Consider the following 24,849-nt stretch of genomic DNA (forward strand, 5'->3'; position numbering starts at 1 on the left):
GTATGGGATAAGCTCACCTCTGCTAAGAGGTGAGCTAAACATCAGAAACTATAAAGGCCTACGCCATTTCTTAAATATTTGAAATTCACAATTGAACTTGAAAATCTTTAATTGTGTGAATACATACTCGATATATAAATTCCGACAAAGGTGTTGAGTAAACAGATATAAAAATACTATAAGTGCCGAGTTTCTGTAAATTCGTGATGACGTATCCATAACAACTGCACTACAACATTTATGAGTCTGCATTTCTTTTGTTGGACTACCAGTAGTTATGAATGGCGTACCCCTTTAATGGACACATGGCGAAATTTCAAATCTGAATTACACCACATCAATTATTTAACGCGCATATCCCTTGCCAAGGACTGGGCACCAAGTGCATTAGCTCTTCACTCACATACTAACGGTAATAGAAAATCATAGGAGTGTTCAATGAAATAGCACTCGTAAATGTTGGCGAGGACATTACATAAATATGACAGATCCAACGGCATTATCAACCGATCGCCGACGATGCAGACTAATTATCGCATTCTCTAGGACATCATGGCGCCTCCAGTCATGACAATTTCTGCTCATTTCATTGGAGTACAAATAAAGAATGAAGGGAATAAATAAAGGGAATCCTCAGTAACAAAATCAATGGTCAAAGTGATCATCCATTCCTGGAAGATTCTGCAAACTGCACTCTTCTACATTGCTAGAATGAGATTCCATAATGATTTTACAGTTCAAGAATCAAAGTGTGGGCGGAACCCCAAACTGTCTGAACAAAGGTCTCATACTCTCAGCACTACACCACCGCTTGATGAATATTCCTTATGATTTAAGACAAAGTGTTTCAACTGATTAATTACCCTGATTAACTGATAGTCCTGAATCATATCATTGTTCTGTGACTAAGATGTAACCACTTTGACATCGAATAAATCTGTTTTTATTGTCTTCATTGAAAAAGAAAAATCTGTCGATTACAATCCAATATTTGAAGTAAGTCAACTAAGAGGAAGATTAATGTTTAATCTGTGACCATAACGACAGTCTCTAAAACAACACTCATTGGTAACGGACTTCATTTAATCTATAATTAACTGCTGGTTCTATTGACTAATCAAGGCCGTCCATCAGAGACGTGGTGCCGTTTAGTAGAAAAGGAGATGAGGCAGCTTGGTCTGACCTGGGGAAACATCCACGGCCAGGCTCCCATCCGAACAGGGTGGAGACTGAAGATTGAAGCCTTTTCTTGCCCCAAGACACAGAGAGAACTTAGTAAGTAAGTCTATTGACAGCTATAAATAAAGGGCTAAGAAACCAAAAAATTCTATTTTGTGAACAAAACAACACATTTTATTTCTTACATTGGCCTTGAGGTAAGGTAAAAGAACTGTCATATTAGACTGCAATAAGACTGACATCAAGTATGGATATAGTCTAATCTATACTTGCTTACACTATGATGATGCCTCGGTCAGCTACGGGTTAAAATGTGCTCGATATTTTATCATCACAGGGTACTGCGCGATTTTGTGAGGACTTTAGCCACCAAACGACGTCAGCTTCATCAATCACACAGTACAAACAGAACTAATTACCTCAAACCAATAACAGGATCAGTTAAATATTGATACGTCAGCAATAAATAGTTGTGTCCTTTTCCCAGACAATCCAGCCAATCAGAAATTAGATACATTTCTGCATAAGTATTTACAGGGGTATCATTTCCGAAACCCAACAATTTATTCAAACTACGTGTTGAAAATGTTCAGATACATGTATGATTTTAAAACTATGACTGAATTAATCATCGAGGACCTGTTCAACAAAGGCAATTGTGAAATCAAATGACCCATTCCTAAATATTGAAAATGAGTCACCAAGACAAACATAGACTGAAGTGGAACACATGTTGTCATCATATTGTTGTTCAAATCAACAATGTAAGATAAGAGACAATCAGCATCCAAGACATAAATTTCATCACGCTGGCTCACTCCATCTTGTGAAGTGACTTCAAAGACTCACAGCTATGAATAATAAGACGATGATCTGTTGGTAAAAAACAACCAATCTATTCATGTTATTCATGACTTGGTTGATCTTCATGTCAAACACGTTAAACAGAGAGATCACGTCAGCACTGTTGACCAAATTCACCAAATTCAGAGTCCGGACTTGATCTCTTATTCTTAGTTCAAAACACATGATTCTGGTCATCCGAGCTAGGTGGTGAGGTGCCCTAATGCACAATTTGATATGATATACAGAAACTGCTGAAGGCAGGAGTTGTATGCACCCCAAACCTCAATGGAGTAACAATGGTGTTCGACTGAGTAAGCACAGATGACTGCACCGTCGGTACTCCGATGCAATGCCAATACTTGTACCTGATGGGCCAAAAAGCTAGGTGGTGAGGTGCCATGATATGATATACAGAAAGTGATGAAGGCATAGGTTGTGTGCACCCCAAACCTCAACGAAGTAATACTGGCGTTTGACTGAGTAAGCAGAGATGACAGCATCGTCAGTACTCCGATGCAATGCTAATACTTGTATCTGATGGGCCGAAAAGCTAGGTGGTGCGGTAAGTGCTGAAGGCATGAATTGTGTGCACCCCAAACCTCAATGAAGTAATACTGGAGTTTGACTGAGTAAGCAGAGATGACAGCACCGTCAGTACTCCGATGCAATGCCAATACTCGTATCTGATGGGCCGAAAAGCTAGGTGGTGAGGTGCCCAGATACATACAGAAAGTGCTGAAGACATGAGTTGTGTGCACCCCAAATCTCAACGAAGTAATACTGGAGTTTGACTGAGTAAGCAGAGATGACAGCACCGTCGGTACTCCGATGCAATGCCAATACTTGTACCTGATGAGCCGAAAAGCTAGGTGATGAGGTGCCATGATATGATATACAGAAACTGCTGAAGGCATGAGTTGTATGCACCCCAAACCTTAACGGAGTAATACTGGAGTTTGACTGAGTAAGCAGAGATGACAGCACCGTCGGTACTCCGATGCAATGCCAATACTTGTAGCTGATGGGCCAGGCTAGGTGGTGAGGTGCCCAGATATATACAGAAAGTGCTGAAGGCATGGGTTGTATGCACCCCAAACCTCAATGGAGCAACACTGGTGTTTGGCTCACTACAGACAGATGACAGCACTGTCGGTACTCCGATGCAATGCCAATACTTGTACCTGATGGGCCGAAAAGCTAGGTGATGAGGTAGGTGCTATGATATGATATACAGAAAGTGCTGAAGGCATGAGTTGTATGCACCCCAAACCTTGACGGAGTAATACTGGAGTTTGACTCAGTAAGCACAGATGACAGCACTGTCGGTACTCCGATGCAATGCCAATACTTGTAGCTGATGGGCCAGGCTAGGTGGTGAGGTGCCCAGATATATACAGAAAGTGCTGAAGGCATGAGTTGTATGCACCCCAAACCTTAACGGAGTAATACTGGAGTTTGACTCAGTAAGCACAGATGACAGCACTGTCAGTACTACGATGCAATGCCAATACTTGTAGCTGATGGGCCAGGCTAGGTGGTGAGGTGCCCAGATATATACAGAAAGTGCTGAAGGCATGGGTTGTATGCACCCCAAACCTCAACGGAGCAACACTGGTGTTTGGCTCACTAAAGACAGATGACAGCACTGTCGGTACTCCGATGCAATGCCAATACTTGTACCTGATGGGCCGAAAAGCTAGGTGATGAGGTGCTATGATATGATATACAGAAAGTGCTGATGGCATGAGTTGTATGCACCCCAAACCTCAACGGAGCAACACTGGTGTTTGGCTCAGTAAAGACAGATGACAGCACTGTCGGTACTCCGATGCAATGCCAATACTTGTAGCTGATGGGCTTTTCAGCAAGCAATGATCAGGTTTTCAACGGTTTTGTGCCATACAAGACAATTCACCACCAGTTACCACGCCACCAGAAATGGAATGAAATGGCCAGGGCCATTGTGCTCACCTCATGTGGAGGAAAGATGGATAAAGAGCATGGTATTGTGTCATGTAGTGTTAGGTTTGATGTAGGTCCAAGCAATTACAATTTCCCCAAAATGGCCAATTTACAGTACATTCGACCTCTGTGACCTTGAAAAGTAGGTCAAATCAAAGAAGACCCGGGTGACACATTGAATGGTTGTTAGAATTAGATGTACCTATGATATAAAATTGGTGCCAATCGGGCAAGTCATTACTAGGAATAATGGCATTTTGAAGAATTTTGGATTTGGCCCCCTCCCTGGAGGCCAAACGGCATATCAGATCGCACCAAACTTCGGTACCTGAGATCACCTGACCAAGGGGTACATGTGTACTTAATTTGTGATCAATAGTCATTGCAGTTAAGAAACGTGCCATAGTTACGGCCTGACGGCGAATTTACGCCATTTGACCTCTGTGACCTTGACAAGAAGGTCAAATTAAAAACCTGTGTGACATATACTGTATGGTGGTTAGATGTACCCATGATATCAAATTGGTGGCAATCGGGCAAGAAGTTAAGGAATAATCACATTTTTAAGGTTTTTGGATTTTGCCCCCTGGTGGTCAAGTGGTGAATCATATTGGACCAAACTTTGGTCCCTGAGATCACCTGACTAAGGGGTAAATGTGTACCAAATTTGGTATCAATAGTCATTGCAGTTTAGAAACGTGCCATCGTTACATCCTAACGGCCAATTTACACCATTTGACCTCTGTGACCTTGAAAAGGAGGTCAAATCAAAAACTCGGAGGATATATGATGCACCTTTGCTAGAAGTACCTACCATATTTTTTTCAAAATTTCCCGACTACTACTAAGGGAGATATTGCATATTTTCACTTTTAACGTTTGGCCCCCTGGTGGCCAAACCATGAAACGAATCGGACCGAAACTTGGTCTCCAAGGTGTCATTACATAAGGGTACATGTGTACCAAGTTTCAACTCAATAGCTCTAACAGTTACGAAACGTGCCCTGCTAACGGACGACGGACGACGACGACGACGACGACGACGACGACGACGGACGACGGACGCCACGGTATGGGATAAGCTCACCTCTGCTAAGAGGTGAGCTAAAAAGGAAGGAACTTCACATCTGGGAGAACAATTTCCGCACTGAATGATGGGTGTATCACTGATATCCCAGTTACAGCAGCCTTGCGATGTCAATACTTGGTGGGTCAAGATGGCATAGTGCCTGAATCATTATTCATAGTTCTCTTAAACATTGATATTCTAATGTTTTCATGAAGAAATCATCAAGATAATAGGTGAGGGTGAATCAGGCTGCCCTAACTAATCTTACATGACAAGCAGCCATAAACATAGGATGCACATATCAAGCAGCAAACATTACACTTTAAGGTTACAAATGGCAACATCAGCAGTCCAACCTGAAACTTCACCCATTAAAAGTCCATTTAAACGTGAATCATAACACAGTGGGCCCATCATGGACACCAGAAATTTACAATTTTTACGATGAGAAATCACGATTCAATCTGAGGGGATTCATTAACAAGATCCGTAAAAATCAACGATGTAATTTCGGACAGCAAATTGCCCAAGCAAAATATTCAAAGTTGATACAATTGGTTGTTTTTCTGTTGCTGCGGCCTTGTTAAATTGAAACTGACGGAATTCACCTGATGCTAATTCTACTGACGATGACGCAGCACCATTCAGGTCCATGAGTCACGGAGATGGTAATATGGTCATAGGTGACGCGCCGGTGAATATCGACATGTCAAAGTGACGCGCGACATCACCTCCGCAAATGAAGGCGATGACTTAATCTGTACGATCCGTCTTATTCCACGATCATTTCAGGGATCGGTGGGCAGAGTGTAATGGGGAGGGGGGATAAGTGTTTGATTGGGTCGGGAAAGGGCTGGACTGGTCAGTTGGATGCATCAACATGCTATCGGAATGAGACATGCACAGGCCTATATTAAGGCGGCTGAGAGGGTCAATTCAACTTTGCACACTGGCAATTATATAAAGAAAGATGCATCATCATGATGCATGAACTGTACACCAATCAGATTTTAATCAAGGGAGTGTAATGGATTGGGCTATCAACAGCTGTCAAATCATAGATGTCTCCAAAATTTGATACAGGAGTCTGATTGAATTTTGCAAAGCATTTATTTAGCGAGTTATAGAAAGCTGGAGGGGGATGGTGGAAGGAATAACTTCAGGAAGCGGAGAACGCTTGCCACTTGGTTTGGACTGAAACTGAGGGATGGAGTTAGGCAGGTCGTGGTAAACCATTTGTTGTGTTACAGTGCTAAGTTAATGAAACAGCCAGCTTTTATATAGTGCTTTATATTAGCTGTGGTCTGTCTCGAAGTGCTTAACAACAATGCGCTTTTCTCAACAGAGACACACTAGGGTATCAAGGAGTTGCTTATAAAGATCATCACTTGAGCTTAACCTGTGAAGGACAAGTGGCGAGCAGACCATGAATCGAACTCATGACTCTTGGCTTGCGAACCAACCACCCATGAACTATGCCACCACTACAAATATTTGGAAAAAATATTTTGACTGGAAAATCCGAAAGAAATTCATGAACTGCAAAAATATAAATCGTGAATTTTCAATTTCTTTATAAACTTTGCGAGAACCCCAATAACAAATACCGACAAGGTGGGGAAATGTTATGATTTATAGCATCCATCCGATATAAAGAACACTGAGTTACCACATCATCCTGAGCAACTGAAAATGATGCGACAATTTACTGGCAGCGAACATACACAAACGACGCCGTTACTATGACTTACGGGAAAATAATGCATGAATGGGGAATATTACGGGAAAGTAATGCATAAGGAGCGTGTTTTTAAAATATGCAGGTTGAATTACTCATCAGGTCAGTGTAAGCTCATTTCTATTGTCATGAGCAGCTCACAGAAAAAGATCTCCACCCAATGTTCTCATCACCGCAAACATCCAGCGTGATCCAGCTTCATGATTTCAAGGGAATTTCACCTTGAGATAATCCCCAATCACACTGCAATCTGAGTATGTGCCACTGGAAATATCGATACGAGAATCCTCCCGAAAAACTGATTCAGTCCGCAGCCAAAGCTCAACTTAATCACCTCTAACATCCAGGTGTCTTTACCAGTGCAAGCAACTGACCCAACGAATTGTAAGAAAGGACGGACTCTATACTTCTTGCCAAAGACCAAGTCACCAGGCTAACAAATCTAATTGGCGCCAAACCGTAGTGGCATAAAAACACTCATCCCGCCTTTGAGGAGGATTAGTCCCTGGAGAATTACACCTCCAAGTGCAGAGTGAACGCTGAAGAAGAAGATGATGAAGAAGAAACCTACACTAACTTGTTGGAGTCACTGGGAAAAGGCCATCAAATATTCATGGTGTTTGCTCCTGATGAATGTTTGCCCATTTGGCCCCTGGGTGTTGTCAATTTCTCCAACGAAAGCATGACTTACGGGACCACATGACACGGCAGGGTCGTTTCTGCCGCTGGTATGACATCACCAGTTTTGTAGGGTGATTAGTTACTGTGAGGGATGGGGTGGCTGGGGAAGATGACATGTTGGAACGCAGCACGAAAATGAGGGATTTCCTGTAATGGCCCGAGAGATCCTTCATCATGGCTACCACGTTTAACAAAACATGTATAGTGCCCTGCAGACAGGCAATTTTTACGACAGTAATCATCGCTGTGATGAGTGATAAAAGATTGCTTGTCTTTGGCCAAAATGGTCATCCACAGGTTTTTTAACAGATGTAGCGTCAACAAAAGGAAAATAGTGGGAGCAGACGAAATTTTCCAAATACTGGCAAGTCTCAAAAAATTGAGGGCCAGCATATTTCTGAAAGTTCACGCTATGGCCATTGCTGATTAAATGGGGCTCTGAAACTATGAAGATAGAACATTTCTGTATCATGAATACCATCAATCATCCAATGCAATTTTTTATTAGATTTTATTGCGGAGATGGGTTCGTTTTTTTTTTAGGTGATGTTCTCACCTGATTGAATGAGTAACACGCAGTCAAGGTCTGCGTAAAAGGTGGCATGAAGGCGAATATAAATTGCAAATTTATGCGAATTCCGACAGGTGCAATGGCCTTGTTTTGATTGGATGAGTCAGTGGTATCGATGATGGCAGCAAAAGGAAGCTGAAATGTGACTGAAAAGTACAACATCCTGGATTCCAGGAAAATTGCACTTTTCAAATAAAAACATGCAAGGTGGGAAGAGAAAATAGTGAGCTATCTTGAGAATTCTCTTCCAGAAGGTGTGACGCTGAAAAAGAAGGAGAGCTACCTTGAAAAGTCTTACCTGCAGCTTAGCAAGAGGTATGATGTCACAGTTCTGCGGGCGGTGCCAGACCGTCTTCTGACTCGTAGCATTGTAATAGTAGAATCTGGAGGTGTTCTGGTCAAACAGCTCCCACCACTGATTGTCGTCAGTCTTTTTACTGCAAAATACAAGAAACAATCACATAAGATTTTGATTCAAACTTTCTATTTTGCACTTGAATCCTGTGAAGGGTCAATTGTTGTGAGAGCAAGTATGGATTCTATGCTTTATGTGAGCTGTAGGGTGTGACCAAGTATGGATTCTATACTTGATGTGAGCTATAGGGTGTGAGCAAGTATGGATTCTATACTTTGTGTGAGCTATAGGGTGTGACCAAGTATGGATTCTATACTTTGTGTGAGCTATAGGGTGTGACCAAGTATGGATTCTATACATGGTGTGAGCTATAGGGTGTGACCAAGTATGGATTCTATACTTTGTGTGAGCTATAGGGTGTGACCAAGTATGGATTCTATACATGGTGTGAGCTATAGGGTGTGACCAAGTATGGATTCTATACTTTGTGTGAGCTATAGGGTGTGACCAAGTATGGATTCTATACTTGGTGTGAGCTATAGGGTGTGACCAAGTATGGATTCTATACTTTGTGTGAGCTATAGGGTGTGACCAAGTATGGATTCTATACATGGTGTGAGCTATAGTGTGTGACCAAGTATGGATTCTATACTTTGTGTGAGCTATAGGGTGTGACCAAGTATGGATTCTATACTTGGTGTGAGCTATAGGGTGTGACCAAGTATGGATTCTATACTTTGTGTGAGCTATAGGGTGTGACCAAGTATGGATTCTATACTTGATGTGAGCTATAGGGTGTGGCCAAGTATGGATTTTATACTTGATGTGAGCTATAGGGTGTGACCAAGTATGGATTCTATACTTGGTGTGAGCTATAGGGTGTGACCAAGTATGGATTCTATACTTGGTGTGAGCTATAGGGTGTGACCAAGTATGGATTCTATACACGAAGTCATCAGAGCAACAACCACACTGAATGCTGCATATACGTGATGCCCACGTGATTGACATTTTGGTATTGAGTGAAAGCTGAGCGATTTTGCGCAGACCAGAAGACAAGTGTTGACCTTAAGTAAACCCACACAACCCCTACTTCACCAGTTTGATATAAGTAATAGATAAACCAAACATAATCGGACTTAAACTTTGAAAACGTCTCCGTTCAGCATGAACCCATCCTCATATAATCCATCTAATAATATCTTCCAACTGATCCAAGAATAGATACTTAGGAATATAATCAAATGATGACTTCAAAGCCACTAGAAATACAATCAGACACCATTATTATCTCAAGTCTAAGATAGACCAGTGGCGACCCATATCAATGAAAATCTACAGAATCTCGTCCAAGTATTTGAAGAAACTCTCAAATTCAGCGACTCATTTCCTTAATTCAAATCTAATTATAGAAAACCGCTTCATTCCATTTGCACATCGCCGGTAATATTCTAATAATTCAAATTAAAGTGCTTCTTCGAATAAAATAGGATTAGGATACGATTTGTTCAAATTCGTGAATAACCACAACAAATTTCTCAAATTCAAATCTAATCTTTAGAACATGATCTCAGCAGACGTGCACGGATTTCACTCACGGCATCTGTGAGGATTTCGAATTCAAATCACGCGTTATACTAATGAGGATTACAAGCTCAAACGCACATCCACCATACCAGGTTGACTCAGCCAAGTAGTTCACCATTATGTTGACAGGAAGCAGTAGTTGCAATCTTAGCATTTTTCATCATCCTCATCATGTAAAATTCATTTAATTATCAAATCAAATCAAATCAAATATGACATTTCTAAAGCACCCAAATTTGGTGAAAAATTTCACCAACTCTCAGGCGCCTTTGAAATGCACTCGAAAAAGGTGTGCTTTTAGCATTGTTCTAAAAGCTGCCTTTGACTCCGCAAGTCTTATTACATGTAAGAACATATCAAATGAGGTGTACATATCTGCAATGGAGAATTCAATTTAATGAAACGGCCAGGGGCCATTGTGCTCACCGTATACATCTTTTAGTAGGCAGGATCATGCTTAGTTTACAGGTGAATATGGTGAACACAATCAGGCATGAAGACTTTTTTTAGATGTGTATTGATGTCAAGTAATAAGACAGGGCAGTATATATAAGTTTATGATCCAACCAATAATTGTCTATGACATCAACAAGATCAATATCGTGTGATTGCTAAGAAGAGTCCCTGCAATAAAAATTTCATCGAAAAAAAGTCATTAATAAGCGAGATATTGCACGTCCTACCTTTTCAGTTTTGACCCCCTGGTGGCCAAATCAAGAATCAGATCAGGCCAAAATTCGGTGTCAGAGATTATCTGATGTAGGGGGTTACATGTACCAACTTTCAAGTTCATAGCTTCAGCAGTTAAGAAACGTGCCATAGTTACACTCTAACGGCCAATTTACGCCATTTGACCTCTGTGACCTAGAAAAGGAGGTCAAATCCAAATTAGAAGTCCCTGCCATTAAAAAATTATCGAAAACAATTCACTCAAATAAGCAAGATATTGCACTTCTTACTTTTTCCATTATGGCCCCCTGGTGGCCGAATAAAGAATCAGATCGGGCCAAAATTCGGCATCAGAGGTTATCTGATGTAGGGGGTTATATGCACCATATATTCAAGTTCATAGCTTTAATGGTTAAGAAACGTGCCATAGTTTACACTCTAACGGCCAATTTACGCAATATGACCTCTGTGACCTTGAAAAGTTGGTCAAATTGAAAACCCGTAAGATATGTGATGTATTCTTCCTAAGAGTACCTACCATAAAAATTTTATCGAAAACAAGTCACTTATAAGCGAGATATCACACTTTTTAGATTTCCACTTTTGGCCCCCTGGTGGCAAAGTTGAGAATCAGATCAAACTGAAATTCAGCACCAGAGGCTATGTGATATAGGGGGTTATATGTACCAAGTTTCAAGTTCATAGCTTTAGTGGTTAAGAAACGTGCCATAGTTTACACTCTAATGGCCAATTTACGCCATATGACCTCTGTGACCTTGAAAACAAGGTCAAATTAAAAACCCGTATAATATAAAATGTATATTTGCTATGAGTACCTACAACAAAAGTTTTATCGAAAACAAGTCACTAATAAGCGAGATATCACACTTTTTAGATATCGACATTTGGCCCCCTGGTGGCCAAACAGAGAATCAGATCGGATCGAAAATCAGTGTCAGAGGTCAGCTGACCTAGGGCATTCTGTGTACAAAGTTTCAAGTTCATAGCCCTAGCAGTTAAGAAACGTGCCACTGTTAGGATACGACGACGACGACGACAACGACGACGACGACGGACACAGCGCTATCATATAGACTCCCCTTACGGTGAGCCAAAAAGTCCAACCGATATCAAGAGAATCAACTATAACTTCAGAACAAATCTGCCACTGACGCCATCATGGCGACTACGAATGGCATTTTAGGGACTCATCCGTCCCCAAACTTCTCCCCTACTCAATCCTCTAAGGGGTTAGGTTGGGAGAACTCCACATCCCTCTGGCCTAAGGCTGCCATCTGAGGAGAAATCTGCCCACTCACCCAGAAAACTACTACTGGGTAAGTGGGGGAGTTTCCATCTCAATGACACCCAGAGACCAAGCGGAAATGAAGTCAGCAAGTATCGAATTGTCCACTGTCTTCCGATCTATATGACAGAGGATTTCTTTCAACTAGATTTTCATTTGAGGGTCAACTCTGACATCAGGGGCTAAGAACAAATCGGGTCATTTGTGATAATGAAGAAGATATTTGAGGCCCGTCAGCAGAGTCACATTCACTACCTCACAATATCCCCAAAGAAGATATTTGAGGCCCGTCAGCAGAGTCACATTCACTACCTCACAATATCCCCAAAAGAAGATATTTGAGGCCCGTCAGCAGAGTCGCATTCACTACCTCACAATATCCCTAAAAGAAGATATTTGAGGCCCGTCAGCAGAGTCGCATTCACTACCTCACAATATCCCCAAAAGAAGATATTTGAGGCCCGTCAGCAGAGTCACATTCACTACCTCACAATATCCCCAAAGAAGATATTTGAGGCCCATCAGCAGAGTCACATTCACTACCTCACAATATCCCCAAAGTCTCAAATAGCATGGGGCAGATCCAAGGGGAGTGCTGCAGGTGTGTGCCCTGTTATTTCAATCAAATCTGAAACTGACAATGAAATTTTGAAAAAGAATTGAAATTCACCACAATTTTGAGAGAGAAGGGCGGCCCCACAGCATACACTCTTTCAATCAAACCTATATCCGCGTCTGGAGGGGGCAGGCTCATCTTGACTATCAACAGCAATCTTTGCCACTCTCAGGCCTCAAATTAGAAAATATAACTACGGCACCCATCATATGGCCTTAGGGACTAAGAAATGATTCGAGGAAGATCCACCTCAGAATCACTTTGGCCTTAGGGACTAAAATTTGAGGAAGATTTGAGAAGGCAAGGATACCATTCTGGAGGGCAACGACTGCAATTGCAGCCGTGGCCTTGGTTAAATTTGGGCCCCGCACTCCTACAAATCTTTTCAATTAATGTAAAACCATGATGATGCACGAAAAGAAGCAAAAATATCGAAAAATAAACACAGATGGCATGACTGGTATTTGCAACAGTTAATCAGAGAAACTGTGATAGAATTTTAAGATTACTAAAGCATAATTAGCCAATTAAAAACATATACGGCCAATTAAATCATCATCAGCAACAAGTCTGATCAGGATTCTTATTATAATTTCATGCTGATTCAATTACATTTACAAATTGTGCAACTTTGCGTCAATATCAGATCGGCACAAATTACGCCATAAATATGCTGACTCATCAAAACCTGTTGGTTGAGGTAATATCGCTCGCTCTAATCTAATGAAAGATTGAATTCACTCGGCCGGATGACGCTTTTGCAAATAGAACCATCAATAATGCCAACTGCCACGTCGATATGCACACACTCATCTCATTTATATAGGAGATGCAACACTGAGCAAATAGGAGTTTCACTCCCCGGATGGAACTTCAAGTGATGAATTTTGTGTATTTTCAGTTCCACGCAATTGATAGTCCTAAAGGAACAATACATCTGCTGCTACTTGCATTGACTCACCATTTTTTTTGCAATGTTGCAGCGCGGTGCTAGCGTGATACCCGCTGTTTGCTGGGACTTTCTGCCGGACTGTCAAAAGGTGCAAGGTGCCACCTACCACTGCTGGGACTTTCTGCCAGACTGTCAAAAGGTGCAAGGTGCCACCTACCACTGCTGGGACTTTCTGCCAGACTGTCAAAAGGTGCAAGGTGCCACCTACCACTGCTGGGACTTTCTGCCAGACTGTCAAAAGGTGCAAGGTGCCACCTACCACAACCAAATAATGCCTGCAGCGCCACTGTGGCAGAAGTTGTTCCAAATTGGCAACCCAACTCTCTGGATAATGCCATGCCCTGTTCTGCCTTGACCGCATTATCCTGGGGGAGTTGATGTCGTGCCTCACGCACATACACTGCCACTGGTGTTGTGTTCGGCCAGCAGATGATTGTAACTCTCTGAACTATGGAGTGCCCTGCCTCGAACGCATTGTCGGGGGGGGGGGGGGGGGCTGAGTAGTGCATAACCCACTGACGCTGCCACTAGTGTCTTGTGTTTGGGCAGTAGATGATCATTATGATTACTATTGCTGAGTAAGACTTTAAACTTGGGATTGATCTGTTACCGTCAGCGCTGGTCGGCGCTGCGGACGCCCCATTTATTATTCCGGACCACAGGTTATGACTGTTCACATGTCGAGGGAGTCGTTGGCACTAAATGACCATTAGTTGCAAACCGGGATTGATTAAATGCACAGTGATGCGCTGATGTATGCTGCCCTCATACTTGATATATTAATCTCTCGAGCTAACACACCGGCCGGGAAATTCCGATGGTGGATATGGGCCCAATCTCTACTCATCCAGGTATTCACACATTGGACAAATTCTGCTGAGTTCTGGCATATATCATGCAGGATTGAAGTCTATAAGAGATCTGCCGGACATCGATGTATGCTGCCCTCATACTTGATATATTAATCTCTCGAGCTAACACACCGGCCGGGAAATTCCGATGGTGGATATGGGCCCAATCTCTACTCATCCAGGTATTCACACACATTGGACAAATTCTGCTGAGTTCTGGCATATATCATGCAGGATTGAAGTCTATAAAAGATCTGCCGGACATCGATGTATGCTGCCCTCATACTTGATATATTAATCTCTCGAGCTAACACATCGGCCGGGAAATTCCGATGACAAAGATGGGCCCAGTCTCTACTCATCCAGGTATTCACACATTGGAAAAATTCTACTGAGTTCCTGCATTTATCATGCAGGATTGAAGTCTATAAGAGATCTGCCAGATATCGATGTATGCTGCCCTCATACTTGATATATTAATCTCTCGAGTTAACACACCGGCCGGGAAATTCCGATGGCGGAGATGGGCCCAATCTCTATTCATCCGAGTATTCACACATTGGAAAAATTCTACTGAGTTCTTGCATTTATCATGCAGGATTGAAGTCTATAAGAGATCTGCCGGACATCGATGTATTCTGCCCTCATACTTGATATATTAATCTCTCGAGTTAACACACCGGCCGGGAAATTCCGATGGCGGAGATGGGCCCAATCTCTATTCATCCGGGTATTCACACATTGGAAAAATTCTGCTGACTTCTGGCATTTATCATGCAGGAATGAAGTCTATAAGAGATCTGCCGGACATCAATTAAACATTTTAGTAGGACTGGTAAACTTTAAATCATCTTGCCTGTCTGTTCCATGTACATGTATGAATGAAGATAACAAACCAGAAAGACTGTACTAAATCTAGTAACATTGCTAAGCCAAATTGTCAATGTTTTCATTGAGTGGCAACTTGATGTTGTCAAATTTTACAAAACCATCTAACATATCCCCATGACATGACCTGATGATTGATGATTTCACATTGATGTTTTCACAAAATTGGTGTTTTTTCACAAAGTATTAATGTCATGTCATTGGAAAATATCAGGACGGTCATACTCGAACCATAAAATAGAGATTTACCACTTCACAAAATACAAACAAACCTCTCTCAGGGGAACAGAATGAGAAGCACAGTCACTAGACAAAATTTTTTAAAAATCTGCGTTGATGGGATGTAAGGTCATTGCGCTGGAAGCATCCTGTCGAGATCTGCGAGAGATGAAATATGCTTTTATTACATTGCCATGGTTATAAATGACATCAAGTCATGGTCTCTGATCACTTAGATAACAATGAACATCATCAGTCACGACAGTTTAGCCAAGGTTAGCCCTCAATGCGTGGTGTATCATGTAACTTCTCGGGGAAAGGCTACGAGATGCTGAAACGACGAGAACTTCGGTTTGTTTTTCGGGTGACTTCGCCATGACTCTGATGACCCAGCTACCATCAGAATTAATCAAATAACTACACAGTGATAGATCCACTGAACAAGGAGCTCACTTGTAGCAATACCATCCTCCCTGGTAGACATTTCCCTTTGGCAGATGGGCAGTCAAGTCCTGATAGCGTGCGGCTGGGATTTAGTACTGCGGGAATAAAAGGATTAGTGACTTTCCTTGACGTTAATGTACTATCAACAGTCCTTGACAATCAGGTGAAGGAGCATAACTGCAACATTGTGATGAGGCCCCAACATGTCAGCCAGCACGCCTATCCATTTCTCATTTGTTTGCACACCAATCCCTCAGCACCATAAGGCGAGAACAGGATAATGGCCGGGTATGCCAATGACATGACATGCCTTTGACTTCCCTTGAGTGACGTGTATCTCATAAGGGTAAGAAACACGGAGTTGCGTCAATGTGTAAGGTAGAATCAACTTTTGTGAGAGCGTCTGAAGTTGTCCCCCTTCAGGGCCGAAAATTTGGAGTCATGACTTTTTCTCCAAGAATGATCTTAGAAAGATAAGTTATACGAGAGAGCTCTTTCAGAAACAATGCCTAAAACGTCACCAACCTACTTCTTCTCCACAGAAAAGCATCGAAAATGCACTTCTCAGCACAAAGGCAAACATATTGAACAAATTTAAAGCAATTTATTCAATCTTTTGATATTCAAACAGCCACAGACACTCAGAGATGACAAAATTCATTTCTCAGACAGACAGGACATGGTTACATCGATAAGCTATGACATGATCGCAAATGTACCTTGTATTCAATAAGCCACGTTCCTACAGACATCAAAGTCTCAACAAGTCGCAAGTCAAATTAGTTGCTCATTTCACCAACTTCCTTCACATTGTATCAAAGCGTGGATCACATTGTGCGAGAGGGATCAAAGTGTTAGGTCGAGGAGGCAGGCGAACAGATCAGATAGGAAGGTTCCATCACGATAATGGGCACTGGGGGATGTTGGCAATATCAAGAGGAATGTGCGAGGTGTGTGACAGGAGATGGAATCGGATGACAAAGCTTTGCCAGGTAGAGATCGAAAGAATGACAATGGGTATTTGAGAGGAATGGAAATGGGATGCCAGCTCTCGCAACAGGTGGCTGACAATATACTCGAGCAGTTGCTTGGGAAATGTCCGCTTGTCTTCCCAACAGTAAACTCAGCGGTGACAAGAGATCGCAATGACGGCTGCCACTGATATATGGCGGGAGATTTCAGGATAGTAAAGCAGAAGGGCTTAACCTATCCACTAAGATTGACGGATATTTAAGTATCATCCGTCATTACGTATCCTACGATAGCCCAAAATACCGTCCTATGACGTAACTATGTCATTGCCACGAATGGAACCATAAAATGCTGAACTGAACATAGTAATTTGGAGATGATTCCTTGATGACTTGATATCTTCAGCAAATTTCTGGTCAATCATATATTCATACCCAAAAATGATGTGCAGGGACTTACTGCCGATAGAAAAATAACTGACCAACTGGCGCAGTTATGAGAAAACGTACACAGCCGAACACCGGGCCCAATTATCAAACTGGCCTGACAGAAACCTTACAACAACAACCATTGGGTCTTGACCTGCTGATATATGAGAAGGAAACATCGATGAGATGAAGCCATATCATTTTGAAGTTCCGACCAATCTCTACTCCGACTGGTTTCGTTCTGGAGCTTATATGGTTCAGTATATTAGAAAAGAAGTGGTCACCACCACACAGTCTCTGTAAACAGAAATGGAATTTTTCGCATAGATGCTTCAAACAGAAACGACTAAAGTTGCAGTGTTGCAAACACACAATGACTGCTCCAATGCTAATTTCTACACAAATAGGCAATTTTTATCACTGCGACTTGCACTTATAATTACTGCAAAGTGCAACAAAAAGATCTCTCGTCAGGGGGTAAAACCAGTAACTGCTGAGTTTGACATAGATTGCAGGTCGCTACGATCAAAGATTCTTGTCACAAGTACTAGCGATGACCACTGCAAACAATTTTTGACGCATGTGATAATGATCGCTTGTGGCAGCAATTTAAATCGCTTGTTTGGGGGCGCTCAAGAACCGCAACGGTGCACAGTGTTGCAATCTTGATGACAAAACGGCATCAACAATTCCTTCATCTGCTGGCAGAGTAATAACACAGAGCAAAACCTTCATTACCAACATTTTCATCATTGCTTTTATTTCCCGCATCTACATATCCTCATCCACGGAAAGGTACTACATGAATGTCGTTTTTTCTCTCCAAAGTGCTGGTGTATCAGAGACTAATGGACTACCGGTAAAAAACGCGCATAGTGATTGGTTTTTGACTGGAGTAATTTCCTGGACATCACTTGTTGATTGCGTCTGATTCAAATCATTGGTTTCCATTGCAACTTTCATCAGGTGAGAATTAGTTTCAATTTCGGCAACTTGGAGATGGGAAATTGGTCGAAAGAAACAATGTGTGCTTGTGTTGTGGAGAGGCAACAATGTTCCCGAAGTTCTGTTTCTGGCTCACAAGACATTTGAAGTCCACCACACTATGTTTTTTTCCTTCCCCAAAGTGCTGGTGTATCAGAGACTAATGGACTACCGGTAAAAACCTCCCATATCGATTGGTTTTTGAATGGAGTAATTTCCTGGACATTGCCTGTTGATTGCGTCTGATTCAATTCATTGGTTTCCATTGCAACTAGCATCAGATGAGAATGAGTTTCAATTTCGCTGATGTGATGATCCGAAATTGGTTGAAAGAAACAATATACTGCTTGTGTGGTGAAGAGGCAACAATATTCTGGCAGTTCTGTCTGGGCTCACAAGACATTGGAAGTCGGGAAGAACAAAATATCAGCGCACCAGAATGTATCCAATCATTCAAGGTGTTTTTTCCTGATTCTTCGATGGCCAAAAAACCTAAAGCTATGCAATACAGAGGAAACAAAAACACACCTCAACACAGCCTAATTTGTCACCTGACTTCATCATCATCGTCACTGTCATCTTTTTCGCCTCGTGACTCTTTCCTGGTCATTTCATCTTTTACTCAAATAGCATCATGCACGACGTGGCACACAGCCATGCAGAGGCAACACATTGTCAGGGGACTGTTAACACAGTTTCGACCAGATGTGTAATTGTTTCAAAGGAACTTTCACTAATTTCTACCCAGCTTCAGTATCAAAAAGGGCTTCATTTCTGACTGGTAGGCTGGCCAGGTTCCACTGCCAATGCCATGTCAACCCAACGCCTGGCGAGAGTCTGACCAGGTTGACAACGCTACAAATGGCATGTCAACTCAACTCCTGGTGGGAGTCTGACCAGGTTGACAACACTGTAAATGCCATGTCACCTCAACTCCTTGTGAGAGTCTGACCAGGTTGACAACGCAGCAAATGCCATGTCAACTCAACTCCTGATGGGAGTCTGACCAGGTTGACAACGCTGCAAATGCCATGTCAACTCAACCTCTGGTGGGAGTCTGACCAGGTTAACAACACTGCAAATGCCATGCCAACTCAACTCCTGGTGGGAGTCTGAACAGGTTGACAACACTGCAAATGTCATGTCAACTCAACTCCTGGTGGGAGTCCGACCAGATTGACAATGCTGCAAATGCCATGTCAACTCAACTCCTTGTGAGAGTCTGACCAGGTTGACAACGCTGCAAATGCCATGTCAACTCAACTCCTAGTGGGAGTCTGACCAGATTGACAATGCTGCATATGGCATGTCAACTCAACTCCTGGTGAGAGTCTGACCAGGTTGACAACGCTGCAAATGGCATGTCAACTCAACTCCTTGTGAGAGTCTGACCAGGTTGACAACGCTGCAAATGCCATGTCAACTCAACTCCTTGTGAGAGTCTGACCAGGTTGACAACACTGCAAATGCCATGTCAACTCAACTCCTTGTGAGAGTCTGACCAGGTTGACAACGCTACAAATGGCACGTCGACTCAACTCCTGGTGAGAGTCTGACCAGGTTGATAACGCTGTAAATGCCATGTCAACTCAACTCCTTGTGAGAGTCTGACCAGGTTGACAACGCTGCAAATGTCATGTCAACTCAACTCCTTGTGAGAGTCTGACCAGGTTGACAACACTGCAAATGCCATGTCAACTCGTCTCCTCATGGAGTCAACAGACTACTGGCAAATCAATAGTCTTGGAAACAGGATCACAGAATCGGGAATATTGACAGGCTTTGAGCAGAAATGACAAGTGCTTTACATGAATAGTAACTGATATAATCACATTTCTGAAAAATCAATTCCTATTTTCGTAAAAAGTCATTCCTTTATTGATCCTGTCCGAATCCTTTCAAAATGATATTGGACAATTCTTTACTGTCGTATTGACTATTTCGTTTCTGGCGGATAAGTTTGCGTTTGAAATGTTACCCCTCTTTTGATATTTTTGAGCTTGTCGCTTAGTGTTACACACGGTCCTGGAAATGGTTGAGAGAATCTACTGGCATAAATCAACATAAAACAACTCTGCAGCGCCATATCTTTATTTTACCGAGATGATGGATCGTAGATCACTGTGATTTTTCAATGATTCTTATCTGTTACTGTCAATTCAACTTACTGGTCAAATGTTCTCCTAAAGCTTTCCTCAAGGTAGGTAGGGTGGTATCCTTGATATTCAAAAAGTTCAACACAAGAAGATGGTCAGCTATTTAAGGTAGGGTGGCCATATACCAACCCTTCAAAAGGTCCAGAGCAAGGTAAAATGGCGGCTTCCATGGAAGGGTGGTAAAGCTTCCAAGGTAGGGTGGGCTGCTCTGACAAAGGGCCACGTAGAGAACACTGAGGTCTGAGCAAGCTAAGAAAGACCATTTGTCACCTGCAGCCCTCACGAATGAGGAATTCAGCCAATGGAAAATGAAGAAAGTTAACCAGATTGCACCATCTTGCTCCTTAGACTCAGGAGATGACACTGAATTCTCTGAACTTTGTTATTCACAACAGAGAGAGGCTACAATGACTCCCCACCAGTTAGAGGTGCAGAAGCCGTCACATCATTTGCCAAGCAACAGTTCCTTTCCAACACAGCTGCTTTTCCAACAGAGAAGAAATAAGACACTTTGCCATTTCTTTCCATCAAACCCCTGCTTGAAGTAAAGATCAACTTTGCAGCTGAGCAGCAGTTCTTGCATCACCAGTGCATTTCCTGCAACACAAATACTGAGTTCCCTAGTTCAAAGGTTTGACATTCTCACCTTGATTTCAAGGGCCTGGTTTTTTCCTGCTGCCGTCGCGAGACTCCAGGGAGGTCTCTTTGACTTACATGCCTTACTCGGGTGTATAAATGGATACTGATTGGGTTAAAGAGTGAAAGTCACATGATGACCTCTAATTTAGTCAGACTCACAACTTGAACTTTAATTCTGTCAGCCGATCATGCCAAAAAAAGAGACTTGAATTCTCCACTCAATGGAGTTAGTCAATCCAGAGTGATGATGCTCCGATTCAGCAGAAAGAAGTGACTGACAATATCACCAGATCACATTCCAAAATCACGGCATCAATTTCAGCTACTGAGAAGTGATGAGGATACGCAGATGTTGATTACATTAGAAAGGGAATGGGATTCAAGCAAAGCTGGGCGAAATTAAGTGGCATCTGAGGAATCATGATGTAAATTATCCAATTTCGAGGCAGGAATTTCAGAAGTGATTTCTCAAGTTTTGGATTCGATTCAACACAGCTTGATTTAAGTTGTTTAAAATGGGACTCAAGAGAAGCTTGGAAAAATTTAAGTTGCATTTGAGATATTTTGATTTGAAATGTGTATCATCAAATGAGGCAGTGGCACAACAAACCTACTGGGCAGTGCAATCAAGGAGGTGAATTGACGAATGCAACTAGCTTGGTTTGCCAGCCTGTGGGTTCAATACCATGACAGCGATAGTCTGGATCCCAGAATAAGGAGAAGGTGATGTTAGTCTTTTGGCAGGGCGTGGCACCCTGCCTTTTCATTAACGTAAGCTTTATACGGCCCTGCGTCCTTCCTTCTTCAGACTATGCCCTTTCCTGTCCAGCCTTTTCAGATTTCTAGCAGTCTTCAGCTGCTGGTGATTTGTTCAATGCTAGTATGGGTCTGGAAAAGATACACACCTTGCTGCACCATATGGGGTTTTATCAAAAGTCCACCTCCTCATCCTCATCGGGAGGCAGGAATGTCATTTTTTAGTCATAAAGGTTTTCTTTTATACATCTTTTAGGGCAAAATGTTGCTTTTATGGCTAAAACCAGTACATTTGCATCCTTTTTCTGAAATTACCAATTCTCATTTATTCACTGATGGAGACCAAAGCAAACTGAGAGGACCAACACCAGATGGGAACAGTTTCACTGAATATGCTGCAGAGGATACTTGATGGAGCCCCCCCCCCCCCAGTGGGCCTGAGCTCATGTCAGAGCCATCACCATGTTACATCACATTATTATTGTACTAAACACTCAAACTTCATGTAACTTTATAGATCACTGACAGCAGCCTCAAAGGCCAACAGCCAAGAGTGAAAGTTTTACTCTGATCATGAAATAACTATAAAAGAACATAAATCCAGAAATATCTGTATCAAGAGATAAAACGTAAACTCAGAAGCAGTTCAAATCAAATCCATAATACAACAAAAGAAGAAAAAAACAACAAACGATACTAGGATGCAATATATTTTGATATTTGTGTTGGAGAAAGGAAAGGTCACAGTATTATTGTGCGTTGCACAGCAAAATATAGACGAAATGACTCAGGAATTCATATTGCACAGAATTTGATACAGCTCAAAGCAACAACAAACAACCACGTTTTTCAGATAATTTTCCAATAATTTCTGTTCATATTTTTTTGTGAAGTGTAAGTTCATATCAGTCACTATCCCTGGAATAGTCACTTAAAGTTAGGTTATAGGCAGCAGCTAGGTAGGCACGATAAAGTTATTTAAAATTGCCAATAGAGGTCTCTCCTATCTTACAGTATACTTTTCACGCTTGCACAAGGTACAGCGCAAAAAAAACATGACCCAGTCTCTTGACAGTGCATATTAGTCAAAGCACGACCATCAATTTGACTGCCCAGACTCCTGCCTATTTTTCCCCTTTACTGGACAATACAATTCACTTTCAACTTGCCAGGTGGCAGCACTCGTAGCACACCTTTCCTAAAAAAACCGCCATAAAAAGCAATCAACTCAACTTGTCGCGACAATATTGTATGATGAATATTTCAGATGAGAGTGAGTAATGAGTTGTCAGGATTATTCAATACTCACAGCAGTGCACAAGCAGAGCAGAAGAGAAGAGATTTTTTGAAACACCTTGGTTACAATGCTCCATTTTTCCAATGGATTATGCATTAGCCTCGTTTCGACCTCATAGGTCTTGGTGAGACAATCTCTTGGGTTGGTATGAAATGTGTCGAAAGCAGGTTGTCGGTGGATTATGCGTAAAATATATCGAAAACTGAACTGTTTTAGAATAGAAATTGTTACCTCACTGTTAGTATATTGTTTGTGTCACCAAACACTACCCAGGTCGAGCTGCCATTTCGCACAAAACCTCAGTTCCTGCCAAAGTTTTGGGCTACATTTCAGCTCCACCCTCATGGTGCTTGGTGAGACAACCAATACCTCCAGTTCGGTATCCATTCCTTAAACAGTTGCCGTGAATTTCGCCTGAAGTGGTCAAGTCTGTGGTACTTAGGATTAAAACCTTGACAACATTGGCACTATCTGAACCCACAAGGCCGCACACAGCCTGGACCACTCCATGGCAAAGGCCCATAAGGACCACGATAAGGATTACAGTCTGAAAACTCTCACAAGAGCGACAGCAGGGAAGTCTGACAACCCCCAAAGGTGTTGACATCGCCACTATCTTTTCTGCACGACCAATTACGAGACAGTAAACAACCTAAGAAGCAGTATCTGTGTTTCACTGTCAGTACGATCGATTACCACCTCATAAATCTGCTCCATTTTCGATATGCATTCTACGTTTAGGAAACGAGTGCCATCATTCCACTTGTTGAACGCGTAACTCCCAAACGATATCATGCACATTATAACCAATCATCGGGGCTTTGTTCTTAAAATCCTTCATCCCAACATGTTTACGCTCGATTCTTTCAGAAGGATGTTGTTATTGCGAGTCTGGTGTTGGTGATCTCTGGAGAGCCATGGAAATCAATGTCCCTATGCGTTATTCATGGGATAGCAGCTCTTCAATTACACACAGACGACCTAGTATCATGGAAATCAACTTAGAGAGTGAATAATCGAAGCATCTTTGCCTCGGCTATAGGACACAGGAGACTCAACATGGATGGACCTGACTCGGCTCGTCCAACCCAACTGGGGACCACTGTCTGAAACAAACTTCATTCCATTCTATGAAGACTGGAAAGCTGGAAACCTTTCACATTTAAAGGTTGTTTTTAAAGTAGCCTATCTTGAAATTGACATCTTTTAGATTTGGCAAAGATGTAGGATTCATTAAAGAAGAATGCACAAGTGCCAAGATATTCATGCCATTTGACTCCTTACTCTAGACAAATATATATAAGATATTCCAGTTTATCATCATAACTAACACGCCTTCCATTTAATACTCAAACCAAGGTAAAATCTAGAGGACAAAACCATTGCTGGGTATAGTCAGTTTTCAACACACGCTCAATCTCCTCACAGTCCGCATTCATGCATTCACCCACAGCAGACAAGCCTCAGTCACCGCACGGCAAATATCTGTACCGCATGAACCAATTGATTAGTCCTTGAGCAAAGAACCAGCAACCCCATTTTTTCCTGATTGTCCTATAGGCAATACAACCTAACCCTGCCCATCCATTAACGATATTGAACCTCCGTCGGTGAGTAATTCTCGGTTTCATGCTTAAAAATACACCGCCTTCTCATTGCCATTGTTAGTTCCGAGCAGCGTGAT

At 42.1% G+C, this 24,849-nt stretch overlaps 1 protein-coding gene across 4 annotated transcripts in view; it reads right to left on the reverse strand.

Annotated features, from left to right (window-relative positions):
• Nucleotides 1–24,849, reverse strand: part of LOC135492671 (rho GTPase-activating protein 39-like) — a 165,188-nt gene that overhangs the window by 55,312 nt on the left and 85,027 nt on the right. For all 4 annotated transcript variants that reach the window (XM_064779248.1, XM_064779247.1, XM_064779246.1 and 1 more), the window contains one exon: nucleotides 8,345–8,483. In XM_064779248.1, the coding sequence (XP_064635318.1) occupies nucleotides 8,345–8,483 (139 nt within the window). The remainder of the gene's footprint in view (nucleotides 1–8,344; nucleotides 8,484–24,849) is intronic.

The sequence above is a fragment of the Lineus longissimus genome, chromosome 8, assembly GCF_910592395.1.
Source record: "Lineus longissimus chromosome 8, tnLinLong1.2, whole genome shotgun sequence".
Taxonomy (NCBI): Eukaryota; Metazoa; Nemertea; class Pilidiophora; order Heteronemertea; family Lineidae; genus Lineus; species Lineus longissimus.